At 38.9% G+C, this 17,138-nt stretch overlaps 1 protein-coding gene across 1 annotated transcript in view; it reads right to left on the reverse strand.

Annotated features, from left to right (window-relative positions):
* DHRS11 (dehydrogenase/reductase 11) overlaps positions 1-17,138 on the reverse strand; it is a 1,041,955-nt gene that overhangs the window by 157,292 nt on the left and 867,525 nt on the right. The window contains exon 4 of the mRNA XM_044054563.1: positions 10,933-11,062. Within this exon, the coding sequence (XP_043910498.1) occupies positions 10,933-11,062 (130 nt within the window). The remainder of the gene's footprint in view (positions 1-10,932; positions 11,063-17,138) is intronic.

A 17,138-nucleotide genomic window follows, 5' to 3' on the forward strand; every position in this document is an offset into this window, starting at 1 on the left:
TGCTAGTGCAAAAGTTCCTTGACTTTGTTAATTTAAATGCCCTGGAACAAACTGTCCATACCTCAACAAGGGAAACAAACATTCTAGATCTAGTCCTCATTAACATGTCAAACAGATGCACTGCAGCAACTGTCGGACCCTCTTTAGTTAAAACTGACCACAAATAAGTCACCTACAAGCTGGAACTAACACCAGAACTAACAAAGGGTGAAATCAGACTAAACAACTTCACAAAGGCAAACTATACCCTCCTAGGTGAAGGTATAAATGCATTCCACACCCCACTCCAATCTGGAAGTGGTAACTATGCCAAAGCTTACACTAAAACCCTGTACAATCACTAGCATAAGTATATAAACTCGACATACTATAATCAAAGCCAGAGCCCCAAGTAAAAACAAGCTGCCTTGGTGGACATCCAGCAACTTTAAAATAAATGCTAAATGTTGCTGTCCAAGAAAACAAAGGCGAGGTCCCAGCAATGAAAAAGCACCTTCCTCAGCCTCAACAGGCAAATAAGACAACTTGTCAAATCCTCCAAGGGCTCCTTTGAGTGAAACTTAGCAAGTACAGCCAAAAAAAACTATAAAGGCCTTTTACAGCTACATACATAACCTAAAGCATACGACCCAAGCATGTGCAGAACTAGTGGCCAACGGTATCACATACATTGACCCCACAGAGATAGCAAACCTGCTAGCGGATAGGTTTGGGGAAATTTTCACTCCCTTATCTTCTCCAAACTTACAACAAACTTCCCCCAAACTCACCCACTCAACATATCTGAAGACAGGTCCACAAAGCCTTGTCCAAGTCAAAAAACACAGCCTCTATGGGATCAGACGACATCCCAGGCTGTCTTCTAAACAGGCTAAAACATGAACTAGCATCACCACTAAGTACCTTTTTCAATCATAGCCTAACCACAGGCTTTGTTCCTGCAGAATGGAGAACAGCAACAGTTATTCCCTTCCACAAAAGTGGCCTAGCAACAGACCCGGGGAATTACAGACCCATAAGTCTGACCAGCCTCAACTGTAAGGCCATGGAACGTATCATTATGGACCTCATAAATAAAGACATAGGTGACCTCCAAACCCCAGATACTACCCAATTCGGCTTCGTGAAGGGCAGATCCTGCCTGTTAAATCCAGTGGATTTCCTTGAAAATGTGAGGGGTTGTAGCTGACCAACTTTGCAGATGACTGCAAACTAGGTACAATCATCGAATCCCCAAATGATGTCAGTATACTCTAAGAGGGTCTCATGCAGACCAACGACTTAGTCAGTCTCAAACTGAATGCAACGAAATGCATCATTACCCCTTCAACACAAACAATGTCCCTCACACTATCAAATCAACTACAATACCCTAAGTACCCATGAAGTGGTAAGGGACCTGGGATCACAACTTGACTGCTACCTTAACGTCGACCACTATGTGTCTAGTAGTAAGGAAAGTTTTCTGTGTAGCACACTTGATTAGGAAAGGCACCATTTCAAGAGCAAAAGAGTTATAACCTCCTATACTCGACACTTATCTGGCCCATAATTGAGTATAACACCCCGTTTGGCATGTACCGTACTAAGCACCTGCAGCAATTAGAGAAACGTCAAAGGTTTCTAACAAAGAAGATCAAGGGGCTCCAGCATGTGCCTTACACAGACAAACTAAAGTCCCTGTCACTTTACTCTGTATCATATAGACTTCTTAGGGAAGACTTATACCTGGCCTACAGAGAGACCCAAACCTAATGAACTTACTGCATATCCATAAATCAAATGGGTCTAGGGCTACCTGTTCCAGGGACTTAAATATGGCCTGTGACATAAATACGACTTGCTGAAGGGACAGATTTATCTCCCAGCAACTGCCATATCTTTGGAACAGGCTACCAATTCGTGTGAAACAGAGCACCTCTATGACACTGTTCAAGAGGAACCTGGACAAGTGGATGAGGCACTGTAACTTCTTACTGGGGATAGCGCCCACAACCTCCCTGGACATGGGCAGTCATCACTAAATGCAATCTTGGGTACTGACTAGCATTTCTATGGTATTACATTGGGATGAAATGACTAGGATTAAAGTGACTTCCCGGTCAATAGCCTAGTAATCTCCTATGATCTTATTTTTCCTTTACAGCTCAAAAATTGTTCCTCTTCTTACTCTGTAAGATTCCCCTTATTCTACAATTCTTTAACCTGTGATAATCCCAATAAATCTATTTCTACCTTCACATATCTCTCTCTAATTTCTACAATATTTTTTTTTTCATTTTTATCATTCACCTCGGCTATCCCTTCTGAAGAAATTTGTATGTTCCATAGTAACTCTTCAATCATTTTGCACTACCCATTCCTTAAAATTCTTGATTTTTAATAGGTAAGTAGGAAAGCACCAGTGTCTCATTTTTACTTGAGTACCCTATAGCTTTGTCTTGGTCTTTATTGGAGCATAGTCAGAAAATGTTATTGGATGTGCTTTAAAACCATCAATTAAATACACATGCTCTTGTGAAATATAATTTTTGTCTAATCCAACCCATTTATTGTGCCTTGGAGAACAATATGTAAATACTGTCTGTGTTCCTGCTAGCAATTTCACATCTTCCATTCCAAATATTCTCATATATTTCTCTAGAAACTTACATTCTTTTGTTACATGTTCCCCTCTAGGTCCCTCTAACACATCTTTACTAATGCATATCATGTTCCAGTCCCCAGCCATGAATAATGTTCCCTGCCTGAAGCTAATCACCTTTCCTATAATTATCTTAAGCTCTATATTAATGGACATGCTGCACCTCAGAAAATCCAAATCCCATCGAGCTACGCGCTCGAGAGACTTGAACCTCAGCACTGAAATAAATAGGACATGCTGGAGGGACAGATTCATAACCCAGAAGCTCCCTTCACTCTGGAATAAAATCCCAGTCCAGGTTAGGCAGAGTCCCTCATTGACTCTTTTCAAGAGGAATCTTGATGAGTGGATGGGAGATCGTAGGTTTACCCTGGGTATCACTTCTGTGTCACTGTTAGACAGTGGCACAGTATACTAACCTCGAAAAAGGGCATAGCAAAATTTATTTAAAATGGGTGGCAAAAGCCAAACACACTCTGGCTAGGCTTATAAATGCCCTAGGTCAGATAGCCTAGTATGAACCTACTGTAGTAGTTTAAGGTGAAATATAAATACGTGTTATTGCAATCCTTCTTCCTTACCAGTAACCCCTTATTACCACAAATCTACCCTTATTGTCATTCTTCTCCCCCTCTTCCTCCTCTACCACTACTGGAGCCCCTCTTGCAATCCGTATTATTACACCCCTTCTCTTTTGTCCCTGATACTCTGCTGATAACCATTCTGGAATTCTTCCTTTGCCAAGTTCACATGTTCATTTCTAAGTGTTTCCCGTGTAACATTACTATTTGTACCCTATACTTTATAACATAGTTCAGTACCCTTTGCTTGTCCATACCTACAATGCCTTTCACATTCCATGATATCACAGATAAGGTAGTCATTCTGATAAGTTGCAATTGGTTTCACGTATTCTACATAGCTTTACCACCATCAACCTACATGCATACACTAGTGCTTGGCAGGCAGAACATATATGCAATTGCACCTTCTCATCTCTGTTTAGACCCATGTCACATTTTCCCAGGCTTTCTATTTCAATAAAAACATTCAAAAAACAAAAACAACAAAAAACTGTGTACATTTTTAGTTTTAACCCCCAATCCTTTTTAACTCACAATAAGCACACACAACCATATACATTTTACAAAAAGGAAAATGGACAAATGCTTCTGATAGACAGCTATACCCACAGGCTTCACCCATTCTAAAGTGAAGTTTAAAATGCTGACAATGCATGTTATAAGCCTGTGTCCCATCCTGCACCTGCACCATCCTTTCTTGTCCCATCTCAACTTCACTCCCTTCACTTTACAGGAAGAGTTTGAATTATTACTCATCCCCTCTGAGGCCTTCACTGATAGATTTCCACTGACTGCCTCTCTGGTTTTCACTGGCTTCTTTGCATTCCATCTGGTTTACACCCCTGGTGCTATCCCCCTCCCCCAATACTAGTTTATATTAGAATCCTGATGAGCATGGAGCCATATTTAAATGACTAGTCTCCTACCAGGACACAAGTGCTCTTCAGCAATTGAATTCTGCTTGCTGGTAAGCCATTAGACCTCAGGAATTTGTTTAAAGTGTTCAGATTTGTAAAGTAACACTTACTTTTTGCTGTATTTGGATCTATACAACTACTATTCATTTTTCTGATTCCTGACTACTGATCTGCTTATTTATTTATTTAACTGGTTGATTCTGACATTCAGCAACAGTGTTTTACTGACACTACCACTGCAGCTATGTTGTCTCCATTCAACTATGATGTACTAAAATCGCTGTTATAACTGTAATGTAAATCTAATTGACTTAGTGTTGGAGTTAGAAACAGTATTTACTGATTTAGCACTGCAGTTGTCTCTCTGCTATTGATTCAGCTGTGCTGTTAAGTGTTTATTTTACTTTTTCTTATATGCACACGATAATTGGCTGATAAATGTATTGTGCATGATTTATTAACCTGTTTCCAAACTAAGTTATGGCACTGCGATGTGGTAACTGTTGAAGCACTCTCAAATCTGTAGCAGTAGCATCTATTCTCCTGCTTTATCCACTCTGTCCTCAGACCTGTATCTTTTACACCCTCCTATCTCCTCCATTACTTCCTTTAACCTATCTTTGTCTCATTCTACCAGCTTCATCCTCTCTTTTTTTTTCTCTGTCTTCAGAGCACACTCAAGCAACTCTGCAGTCTGCGGCTACCACCCCACCGATACAGTCTAAGAAGGAATCAGTACTGCAGAACTGAAACAAGGATATACATTTTGAGCCTCAACAGCAGGGTCAGTCCACCCAGGCATTCTTCTTGTATGTGTTATGAGACTGATGCTATAGCATTAGCAGTGTTTCTTAGTAGTTCTCAGCATGCTAATAAAATTGACTGTTGAAGCCTTGTGTCCCCCCCCCCCAGCTAGTGCAGTAATCCTAACTGTCCAATAGACAATATACATTTAATTCAGATCTCTGTGATTAAATTAACCATCAAGCAGCCCTCTCAGTGCTTTCTGCCTTAGTTTGTATAACTTGAGCCCCACCTGTTTATTTGCATTTCTATACATTCCCCTCACTGCTAATGTATCTCCCTGCTCTAATCTGTATACAAACTGGCTACTAATAAGCAAGTCAATATGACGACACACTCCCAACCTTAATAAACTTCGCTGTCTCTTCTCTCCTTCACTTTACAGGTAGAGTTTGAATTATTACTCACCCCCTCTGAGGCCTTCACTGATAGATTTCCACTGATTGCCTCTCTGGTTTCGCTGATTTCTTTGCATTCCACCTGGTTTACACCCCTTGTGCTATCCCCCTCCCCCAATACTAGTCTATATTAGAATCCTGCTGAGCATGGAGCCATCTTTAAATTACTAGTCTCCCACCAGGACACAAATGCTCTTCGGCAATTGAATTCTGCTTGCTGGTAAGCCATTAGACCTCAGGAATTTGTTTAAAGTGTTCAGATTGTAAAGTAACACTTACTTTTTGCTGCCCATTACTCTTGTCTTGGTTGGCTCTGCCCCGCTCCGTTCGCCCTCACTAACGCACTAGATGTGATAAAAAAATATAAACGGGAATCCATCCTTGACTGGGTCCTAACTAACAACCCAACATTGTACCCCCACACAGGCAGTCTCCCAGACACCTTAAGTGACCACAACATAATATACCTTATACATAGCAGAACAAGCATATGCAAAACCACTAATTATAAATCCGCTTGAAACACAAAATAAATTCTCTCCTGAGGTCCTCAATACTTTACTCTGCAACTGTGATTGGACCCCCCTAAAAACCCTCCCACTTGACCAGGCTGTAGCATAGTTCAACAAAACATTTCTACAACACCTAGACACTGTCACTCCATTGCACAAAATCAAGGTTAGAACCTCTACAAACCCCTGGCTCAGTAAAGAAACCAAACAAATCCTCAAGTCCAGAGACACTGCTTGGCTTTACTATCAAAAAACAAAGAAACACAAAGCCTAATTAAGTACCAAGAGCTGTGCAACCGTGCAAAAAAATGCATTAGGCTGGACAAAAAAAATCCTACTATACAACATTACAAACTAAATACTGACACAACCCCCCAAAATTTTGGAAAAATGTAAACCAGCTACTCCCAAACCAACCACCCCTGACACTAATGTTCCCATCAAAACACAATTCAACTCCCACTTTCTGAACTCAGTTCTATACTTAGTATCACAGGACAGTTCCAAACTCACTATCCCCCCCCCCAACACAAATAACACTAATACAAGCTTTACCCTCAAAACAGTTTCCACCACTTCAATTAAAAGCATGCTCTCCAAACTAAAAACCTCAACAGCAGCCAACCTACTCCCCAGCTATTTCTTGAAACTCACAGCAGATGCTATTGCTATCCCAATCTCCACTCTCATAAACAGATCAATTGTTGAAACTATGTGCCCAAACTCTGGAAAATATCCTATGTTACACCCATACATAAAGGTGGGACCTCCACTGAACTTAATAACTACAGACCCATTGCTTTACTCTCCCCCCTGGCCAAAATCCTAGAAAAATGCATCCATACCCAGGTGATAAAATATCTCCTAGACAACAACATCCTATTACCTACTCAACATGGTTTCAGACCTGCCCATAGTACCATTACAGCCCTCGTCTGCTTTACAGACACAGTAAACCATCTCAAAAACAAAGGCCTGCAGGTGTCAACTCTTTTTTTGGATATGTCCAAAACATTTGACACAGTCTCGCACCAAATCCTACTAAACAAACTAAACTAAACTAATATCACCTATCAAATTCCACTCTTACCTGGTTCCAGAGCTACTTAACTGACAGGTACCAAGCTGTGAAATGGGAAAATTTTCTCTCTCCTCAGCTGCCCATAACTATAACTATAGGAGTCCCACAGGGTTCTATCTTAGGACCACTACTATTCACAATCTTTACAAATGACCTCCATACCTCCACACAGCATGCATCTATCATTCAGTATGCAGATGACACTACCTTAATCTGTGCTGTACAAAACATTCCCACCCTTCTGCAAACAACTCAGCTAGCATTCTCTGAAATTGAAAACTACCTTACCAAAGCCCAACTTATCATCAATCCAAAGAAAACTCAGCTTATGATTATCATCAGTTCTAACAAAAACACTGATAACAGTCAACTCCACAAATGCTACTCCAATCGCTCCAGTGGCACAGGCTAAGCTATTGGGAATAATCATAAACTCCCACCAAAAATTTGATAGTCATCTCAACTTGACTATTAAAAAAGTACATGCCAAACTGGGATCACTCTACCATATCAAACCATTTTTTACCAACAACACAAGATCAGCCATTGCTCGCTCCCAACTTCTATCCACCCTACTCTATGCATCTCCCATTCTGACTAATCTCAACAAAACTGAACTAAGCAAAATGGAAGCCTGCTATAACAGAATTGCCCGCTTTGCTGCAAATTGCTCATATAGAACTCATCTCTGTACTGCTTTGAGACATCTCCACTGGCTTGAACTGCCCAACCTCCTAACCTACAATCAGCTCTGCCTCTGTCATTCTATCTATTACCTCCCTAATAAGTGTCCTGCCCTAAAAAAACTAGTACATCATCACTCAGCCAAAAGGCTTCTTAGATCATCAAGCAAACTACTACTTGAAGTCACCAACAGCTACAATAGCTTTGGAGACACACTATATAGTAGTTCAGTGGCTAAAAAAGGGAACTCTCTCCCCACTAGCATACAAAGCACATTGTCCAAAGCCTCCTTCAAAAACCTCATTAGGCAACATCTCAAGCAAAGTTGGCAGTGCCATAAATGCTCCCCAGGCTAATGAAAGCGGATAAGGTACACATACTAAACCTAGAGTACTTAGTAATAGTTTTCACTTTTACTCACAAACACTGGCTAATGTGCAATGTATGTACTGTACCTGTCTACTATGTATGTATGTATTCTACCTATGGTCCAAATTTCAGCTGTACACCACAAATCTGTTAATTACCTTTATTTTTAAATTAATATTTTCTCGTTTGTTCTCCAACTGTTGATGTGCTGCACACCACTGTAAAAACATGTCTATTGTAATTTGTCTGTATACTGATCATGTCTAAATATCTAAATGTATCTGTAATTTTTCTATGTGGAGCTTTTCTCCCCGGGCCTCTGAAAAAGGGCCTTTTTGGCTCAGTCAGACACCCCGGTTAACAAATGTAAAATAAAAAAATAAAAATTGATGTGAAAAACAACTTCCACACTCTAAATTAACTGAATTATAGTCTTAAGAAAAAATGTCCTGGCTATCATTAAATTAACAGATTTTACCCTGATGATTCATACAGAGGTGGTTGTTACTAGTAGGAATGCATCTACTTGTATTTTCATTAATTTAACAGACTTCATTTATTTTCACTTGAGCTACTTGTCACATCTTTTAAGTATTTAGAAATACAAGCACCCCAGAGTTCATGGTTCAGTCACTTCATGATTTATCACCTATGTCTGCAGACTTTATTTTGCAGAGCTACATGAGAGTCGAGTGGCATTCGAAAGACATGCGTAGAATGGGCATGCCTTCATTGAAGGTTGGGTGTCGAGCTGGCACCTCGGCACCCGTAAAAAAATCTACTGCCAATCATTAGCAGACTGGAGTTCTGCTGTGGCGACCCCTAACCAGGAAAAGCCAAAAGAAAAACAACAAACAACAACATGCTGGCACTTGAGATAAAAAAAAAAAAAACAGAAAAAGTACATTCCTACTTTAACATCACTTTAACAGCAACAGTCACTGATAAACCTGTTAAGACTCCCCCACCTCAAATATAGAATACATGTGCATACTGCATACAACTACGTTACAATGCAACATATGTTGATTTTAAGAAATGTGTTATACATGTATCACTAAGAGAAGAAAAATAATGTTTTACTTCCGTTTCTTCACTTCCTGCATGAGCATTCTAAATATTAATGACAAAGTTGAAAATTATACTTACAGTCCACAAGCAGTTTAAAATAATCCAAAAACGTTCAGTCTTTTTCTCTTCTTCCCCTGCTCTTCTTATAGAAGCGTAAGTCTCATGTCCTGACTGCATCTTATAGAAGTATTACTTTACAGTTTGCCCATTTGCTTTAAGTTTTCTGATTCTAGCTATTCCTGCTCTTTATTTTCTCGATCATCCAACACTGGTCTCTGGTATAAATGTAATGTACTCTCTGTTTTTCTCATCATCTCCTGTGCTTTTTTTTCTGTCATTTAGTCATTTTTTTCTTTGGAACACTGGAAAAGGTTTTTCTGGCAAGTTCCATCTATGGGCTGTGCCACTTTCAGAGGAATGAAAAGCAAAATCCTTTTCAACGTGACGACTCACTATTTCCTCCTCTGCATCATTTTGTTCAATGAATAGTCAGTTTCTATGAACGCTCTGGTGTCCCCAGTTGCTAATATTTTACACTTCTGTCACATATTTTGTCAGGGGCAGTGCTTTCTGCTGACATGACTGCATCTTTACTACTATAGGTCTTGGCTTCCTTTTCATGGCCAAATTTGGAGCCTAAACATGATGTGCCCTTTCTACTGACAGATCCTGCTGTGGAATACCAATCCGGTTGCTTGTTTACACTTTCAAAAAAATTAAAGCAATTTGTTCCTTCCATTTTCTCTGGTACAATAGAAAATTTCTACTTTTCACTGTGTACTCTTGTCTTCTACTTCTACTACTTTTGTAAACAGTTCTTCTTCAGAAGCCTCATATTCAGCCAGTCTTTCCTTCAGTTGAGCCTCTGAATCCTGCAGCTTTACCAGCTCATCCGAATAGCTACTTAAGTTTCTTCTGTTCTTTCTGTCCTTTTGTCATTTGACTATGTGTAATTATCCAGTGTCACCTATACCTCTAAACACATTTGATTTACTTTTCCCCCTAAATTACTGGAAGACATCTCCTGTGCTGAGGCTAAAACATGATCTGCTTTCTGCTGTCAGAGTATTCTCTGATTTCTCTTACTTTCTCCTGATTTCTTAGTTGCAGATACCCAGGCAGTGTATTGACTAACCAGTAAATGAATTTTACCAAAATAAATTGTTTTTCTGGCTGTTTTCCAAAGTTTCTGTTTTCACACTGGGAGAACTCTAAGAGACCTGTTGATCAGGGTGCAGCCATATTGGAAATTTTATATTCATCTGCATTGCGTTTTAAATAGGCACAAGCCAAAAATTGTAATTATGTTCCAATCAGTTTAAATGTATCATCCTCCAAAGCAACATTTCTGCTCTTCTGGTGTACTGTGAATTAGTTCCCCAGACAGCATTTTGTGAATGGAGTCATCCATGGGATCCTGCAGAATGGGAAGGTAAATCCCATAACTGACAGATGGTGGGGCCAAATGAAGTGGGAGGCATGATGTGTGGGATGGCACTGCTAGGAAGGGGCTATGAAAGTATATGACAGAAAGGGGATCTCAAATAACAATCACAAAGTTAAATGCATTTTACATATAAGGCATTTACAGTAAATACCTAGAGCAGAGAGGAGATCTTGGAAGCAAATCCAGTATGACTGAGTCACTGTGCTGTACTGCTGTTACCATTCTGATAAGACAATGATTGCTTGACTAAACAATAGGAAGCCCAGAGATAAAACTTAGTAGTCACCTTGTGTTGCTGGTGAATAATGATCTGGCAATTCACAGAACTTAAAAAAACTCTGAAAAGCAAAATATGTTATTCCAATAAAAAGCACAGGCTGCTTAAGCTGATCATACTCTAGAAACAAAGCCAGTCACTTACAGTAACGCGAATGCATGACTTCAGTTCCCGAAGTTCCTGACGGACTCCTTCAGTCAGAGCAGTCACAGCATGCTTAGTTGCCCCATAGAAATGAACACGTGCAGAAGGATGGAAAATATGGCCCATAACACTGGAAAAGTTGAATAAAAAAGAAAGTGTTAGTGTTATTCTGACGTGAAATCTACCCATTCTGCAGCAGCTGCAGTTCATATCTACTGAAAAGGAAACAATCTCATAACAGCTAGCAGGGATACTAAACTGTAAATAAAAAAACTGTCAGGTACTGCTGTGACTAAAATGCAACAGGTGTCTATGAATGAAAAAACTGGTGTGCATACGAGATGGTAAAAATGCATTAGGAGGGAACATGTTCAAATTAATTTTTGAAAAGGAAAATAGTCCCCAAGGATGGTATAAATTCTATAACTACGAGGGCTGTTTATTAAGCACCCTGTGGTTGAGTGGAAGTGTGAGTGTGTCTGTCCTAAAACGGACGAACAACCCATAGAGAATTAGTGCACTGCCATATGCACACTGAGTGCTAGGACAGGCTCCATCTCCTCCGTCACCATTTACAAGTGAATATGCAAATGTATGTTCTACGGTTTCCTCATCGTTGTACCCCTTAACTACACTCATTCCTTTTATATTTCATGTCTGCATGTACTAGCAGCTTGTTATGAAATACCTTGCATGCAAAGTCCCATAATCCTTGCTCTGCTTTTGCCAGTTTTCTGTTTTTGGGTTACAGCACTCCTAATCTTTTTTCCTAGTATTTCCCAGCCTAGTGTTTTAGAATATTTTCCCGTTAACTCTTCCTAACAGTCTCTCTTCTTCTCTTCTTTAGCATACTTCCCATTTTAATTTTCTGGCTTCCGATTTCTCCTTGTATATTAATTCATTAAAATTTATTTTGCACATCTCCTCGCATTTCTTTCTTCTAATACTTCCCTATACCTACAATACTTTTAACATGACCTCATTTAAAAGACGCTCTCGATTAAATAGCATTTGCGGGAGGCAGTGTAAATTCAAAAAAATGCACAATGCTTACAGAATTTATCATTCTTACTATCCTTTTGATAAGATTCAGTCTTGACCCCCACATAGCCAAAACTTATCGTGGTCAGCTCAGTTTGAAATGTTTCTGGGACTGTATAAAATTTACCTATATAAACATCTAACAATAATACAGATTCTACTAAATAAACATTATTTAGACACAGTAAAAATGGCATCCTTTCCTGAGTAACTTCGTTAATTTTCTCTATAACTTGCTTCGGTTTCTTGTTATATACTGACCTCTCAACTGTACCGTTTTTGGAGAACTGTACCTATTTTCCTGCCTGATGTACTCCTGCACATGATGTACCTATTTTTGAAGATTTGCCCCTATTTTCAGGCTTGATTTATCCCCTGACACATGTTTTTGAAACTTCATCACACAATTTTTAAAGCTGTCTAGTACAAAAGACCATACTATGGGACCAATATACTAGTGGCACCAATAATTTAAAGAAAGACACACACATATTACATCTCCCTTTTTCAGAAGCAAAAATAAATGACCTTGTGTTGTAGAATTTTGCAGTGTAGTCCATTAAAGTCTATAGATTTTACATGGTCTCTTTGATATTATTGTTGTTGTTGTTGTTGGGTCTTTCGGCTTTTCCCGGTTAGGGGTCGCCACAGCGGAACTCCGGTCCGCTAATGATTGGCAATAGATTTTTACATGCCGAGTTGCCAGCTCTGACACATAACCTTCAACGAAGGTATGCCCATTCATGCATGTCTCCCCACAGAAGACGCTTTAGCTGAGAATCAAATATGACAACGTCTTACTGTGAGGCAACAATGCTACCGCAGCACCACCACCACAGTTACACTGTCTCTTTGATAACGTGCTTAAATTTTTCCATAATTTTTGTCACTTTCTGTTTTTAAATGTATGTTTCAATGTAATATTTCATATTCCTACTAGAAGGGGGAAGAATTATGTGCTATTTTGTATTTAACTTTTATGCTAATTAGATGTTCAGATTTTGGGGTCTATTTACCTACTTTTCAAGGACCTTTGTACCTATTTTCAATGTCTGCAGATTGAGAGGCATTGGTACATGTATGTCAGTCACCGTATATACCTAAAATGTTTTTTTTTTTCTTAAAAACAAACTTTCACCAATTCTACCCTGGTGTGAGATTTAGAGACATTATGCATACTGCATAAGGTTAGCACGTGGTGGTAAAGTGAAAAAAAAATAGTTGATATTTTGAGAGAGATGGCAAAACTCTGTGGCCTCTGTGATATGTCAGTGTGTACCACAGTTAAGAAGGGTTTAGAAAAACAATGCAATTAAGCTGAATAAATTAGGATAATGCATGATACATAATCAGTCAGCTCTTACTACAGCCTGCATGGGACAAGCGATACTACTTCAAAGATTAGGGCTACTACCCATCATGATGGCCCTGATCCGGTCCTTCAGGTGTTTAGGAAGATGCAGGAAGAAGTCTATGCAAACACAGTTACCCTGTCTGTGTTCCAAGGACACTTTTTTATACATTTGTATGTATAAACAGACACAGTTCTGAACACATACATATATATCCTATTGTTGATAAGCACAGAAAAAAACACTTACTTTCAAATATCTATGCACAGGCATACATGTAGCAATGTCTTTTTGTCATTAATTTTATGAAGCAGTCAGTGAATGACATGCCCGTCAAACACACAGGTCAATAATGCAACAAAACTATGGCAGCTTCTATAAAGTAGCAGAAAGTATTCTAAGAACTAACCCATCACAGGAATGGAGAAAGAAGATTCTGCTGATAGGGATAGCTGCAATTAGGGATACAGACAATAGGCAAAAGGGCGCTGGAATTTATTGGAGAAAACTGGTAAAGGAACCAGGTATTGGGAGAAAATAAATAGAGAGAAAGGTAACAGAATGGGAAGATGTCAAGAGTTTATTTGGACTGGAGGTTAGAGATTGCCTTCCCATCAAGGCTTCATATCAGAGTATAGGCAAAGAGAAAAAAATAAGTGACTCCTAAATGAAAGACCAGCACTGGTAGAGGTTTTAGTAGCATCTAGAATAGAAGCTGCTGTTAAAAAAGGAATAATTAGTAGAGCATATAAAATATTGCTTGATAACTATAAGAATCAATCAGAGGAGGATAGAAAGGATTGGGAAGAGAGATTGGATAAGCAATTCACAAAGAAACAATGGGGAATATATGTATGTTTCCAAAATATGCAACACAATCTAGATAGTTTAGGATCTTTGCTTGGAAGTGTTTACACAGGTATTTTTATACCACAAGTACACTCCAGAGAATTTTTCCTCACGTGACAGCAAACTTTGGAGGTGTGATGGGGAATAAAGAGATATTTGGGAGCGTATTTTCTGGGAGTGTAATGAGTTGACAGACTTTAAAGATTCCTTGCAGAGTGGTCTATCAGAGATACTGGGTAAGCAAATTAGTATATCTAGGGAAAAGATTTTTCTCAGCGATGATACAGAATCACAATTGCCTAGACATAGTAAGGCCCTGCTGAATCTAATTATGGTGGCTGCTAAAAAAGAATTACTTCTTCTTCTTTTTCTTTCGGCTTTTCCCAGTTAGGGGTTGCCACAGCAAATCACCTGTCCACTCATGATTGGCAGTAGAGTTTTTACGGTGCTGAGTTGCCAGCCCAGCGCCCACATGCACTCATGCCTAGGGGCAATTTAGAGCATCCAATCCACCTACAGCATGTCTTTGGGATGTGGGAGGAAACCGGAGCACCCTGTGGAAACCCACGTGACCACAGGGAGGACATGCAGACTCTGCAGAGAAGGCACCCCAGCCAAGGATCAAACTGGAGAACCTCTTGCTGTGAGGTAGCAATGCTAACCGCTGCACCACCACAGCCGCCCCTAAAAAAGAATTACTAGAAAATGGAAATCAAAATCTAAACTAACTGCACTAGAAGTAGTGAATATAGTAACAGAGCTAAAACAACTGGAATTGGGACCTTTAGAAAAGAGTGGGAGCAAATTAAATAGGAAAAATAAAAACTGTGGGAGCAATACATATGGGGAGGAATGAGACTTAAATGAAGGCAGGATTTAAATGAGATAGGCAATGTTTGATGGACAATGATTGGGTAGATTATAAGTGAAGTATAGTGTTTGCAACTAAAACAATGTCAATATGGTTTGTGATGTATAATGCTTGAAACTAAGATTATGTCAATATATTTTGTTTTCATTTATATAAATGTACAATTGCCTATGTCATAAGTGATCATTTAATAAAGATGTTTTTTGTCTAAAAAAACTATTACAGCTGCTGATGTCCATCTACTCAGTAACACTATGCATATATGCCCTAGGCGTAGAGTACAATAACAAGCCTGTATATCCCAAACATCCTTGCAAAGGTAAGTATCCTGACTGGACCACAGCTCTCCATAGCACTACATAAGTAGTACAGCACACCTAACAAAGCAGGTGCAGTAATCTGAGACATCAAGTTAGAGAGTTTACTTACTGGGAGTGATCAGGTGGTATTAGATGAGAATGCCATGCCTACTGAACAGCTAGCAGTCAGGAAAACATGCAATGCACTTGGAGAAATGGTAAAAATACATCTATTACCACCTGTAACATGAATGTTCTATAACAATATAAAAATAGCTATGAATGAAAATTTGTGATGTGATGTAATTTATATAGATTTGACTTCAGCATTTGACAGGGTCATACAGAAAACACTGATTAATAAATTAGCACAGAAAATAGAAATTAGAAGGATAGCTGCATGGTATACAAATAGGACATGGCGAGTATTATACAGCAACTGTACAGGTGAAATTCTTGGTTATTGTCAGAGTGTCCGACAGAGCTCTGTCCTGTCCTAGGCCCTTATTTGTTTAGATTGCATCTTTCAGACCTTTTTCATCTGAGGTGTTCTACAGTCTATATGCAGATGACCTGAAATTGGATAAACTGATTACATGTGTTACAGATAAGGCATGTCTGCAAAATAACTTGACTAAATTAATCATTTGGGTGCAGAAGAATAATATACTGATAAATACATCAAAAACTAAGCATATGAGATTTGGGAGACATAAACTGAAAGGTGAACATTAAATACATATCACAGTGATTGAAACTGTAGGCTCATTTAAGGACCTGGGTATATGGGTAGATCCAGCTATGATTTTTTTCTCATCATATCAACCAATTGGTTAATGATAGTTATAGAACTATAGGTTGTATAAAAAGATTTATAAAGTCTAGGAAATCAGAAATGAAGAAGTCATTGTTTGCTAGTTACATTAGACCTAAACTTGAGTATCGAATAACAATATGGAAACCCTATAAGAAAACAAGCATGAGTAAACTGGAAAGAGTAGAGGAGAAATATACCAAGGGCACCCATGGATGTGAAAATTTAAGTTATTATGAAAGACTAAAATATCTGAACTTGTACAGTGTCTCTTATAGATATCTAAGAGGAGATTTTATTCACGTATATAGTGCATTTAGAGACAACTATCTCTGGAAATGTTTGGGGTTATCAAAAAGTATCTGAGAGTCATCAGACAACCTATGTAGAAGATTCTATAGAACTAAGAAGGATACTAATTGGTTCTCTGAGAAAGCAGCTGATGTGTGGAACAGACTACCAGATTACTTTAAAGTAAGTACTGGTTTAGATATTTTTAAGAACAGCATGGACACTTGTTATGGGAACAAGTGTTTTGGTATATTGGCAGGCTAGAAGGCCATTAATGCCTGTGCTTGAAGTATTTGTATTTATGTATGTGTGTATGGTAGTAGTGCATACAACAGCATCTGCTGATGTTCACTGGGCTCCTTAAGTGCGTAGGGCTAAATCCTCTACAGCACAAGTTGTGTTATGAATGCACAGTTATCCACAGACTGGCTATAGTTATATGTTGATGTTTAACACATCATGTGCAGTCACTATGGTAATGAATGCATGTCAGTAATCCCTGACAGCAGTCATTCATTAATATTACTATGCATACTGTATCAAATTCTGAGTTACAGCAGAGACTGGAACTATCACAGTGCCATTGTCACACCTTACAGCGAATGTTAGTGATCTGGGTGTGGAATGGGGACATACAGGGAATCTACAAGACTCTGATCTGGGAGATACCAGAGAAGTATATACTGTAT

Source organism: Protopterus annectens, chromosome 13.part0 (genome assembly GCF_019279795.1).
Source record: "Protopterus annectens isolate FY-2018-M chromosome 13.part0, PAN1.0, whole genome shotgun sequence".
Taxonomy (NCBI): Eukaryota; Metazoa; Chordata; order Ceratodontiformes; family Protopteridae; genus Protopterus; species Protopterus annectens.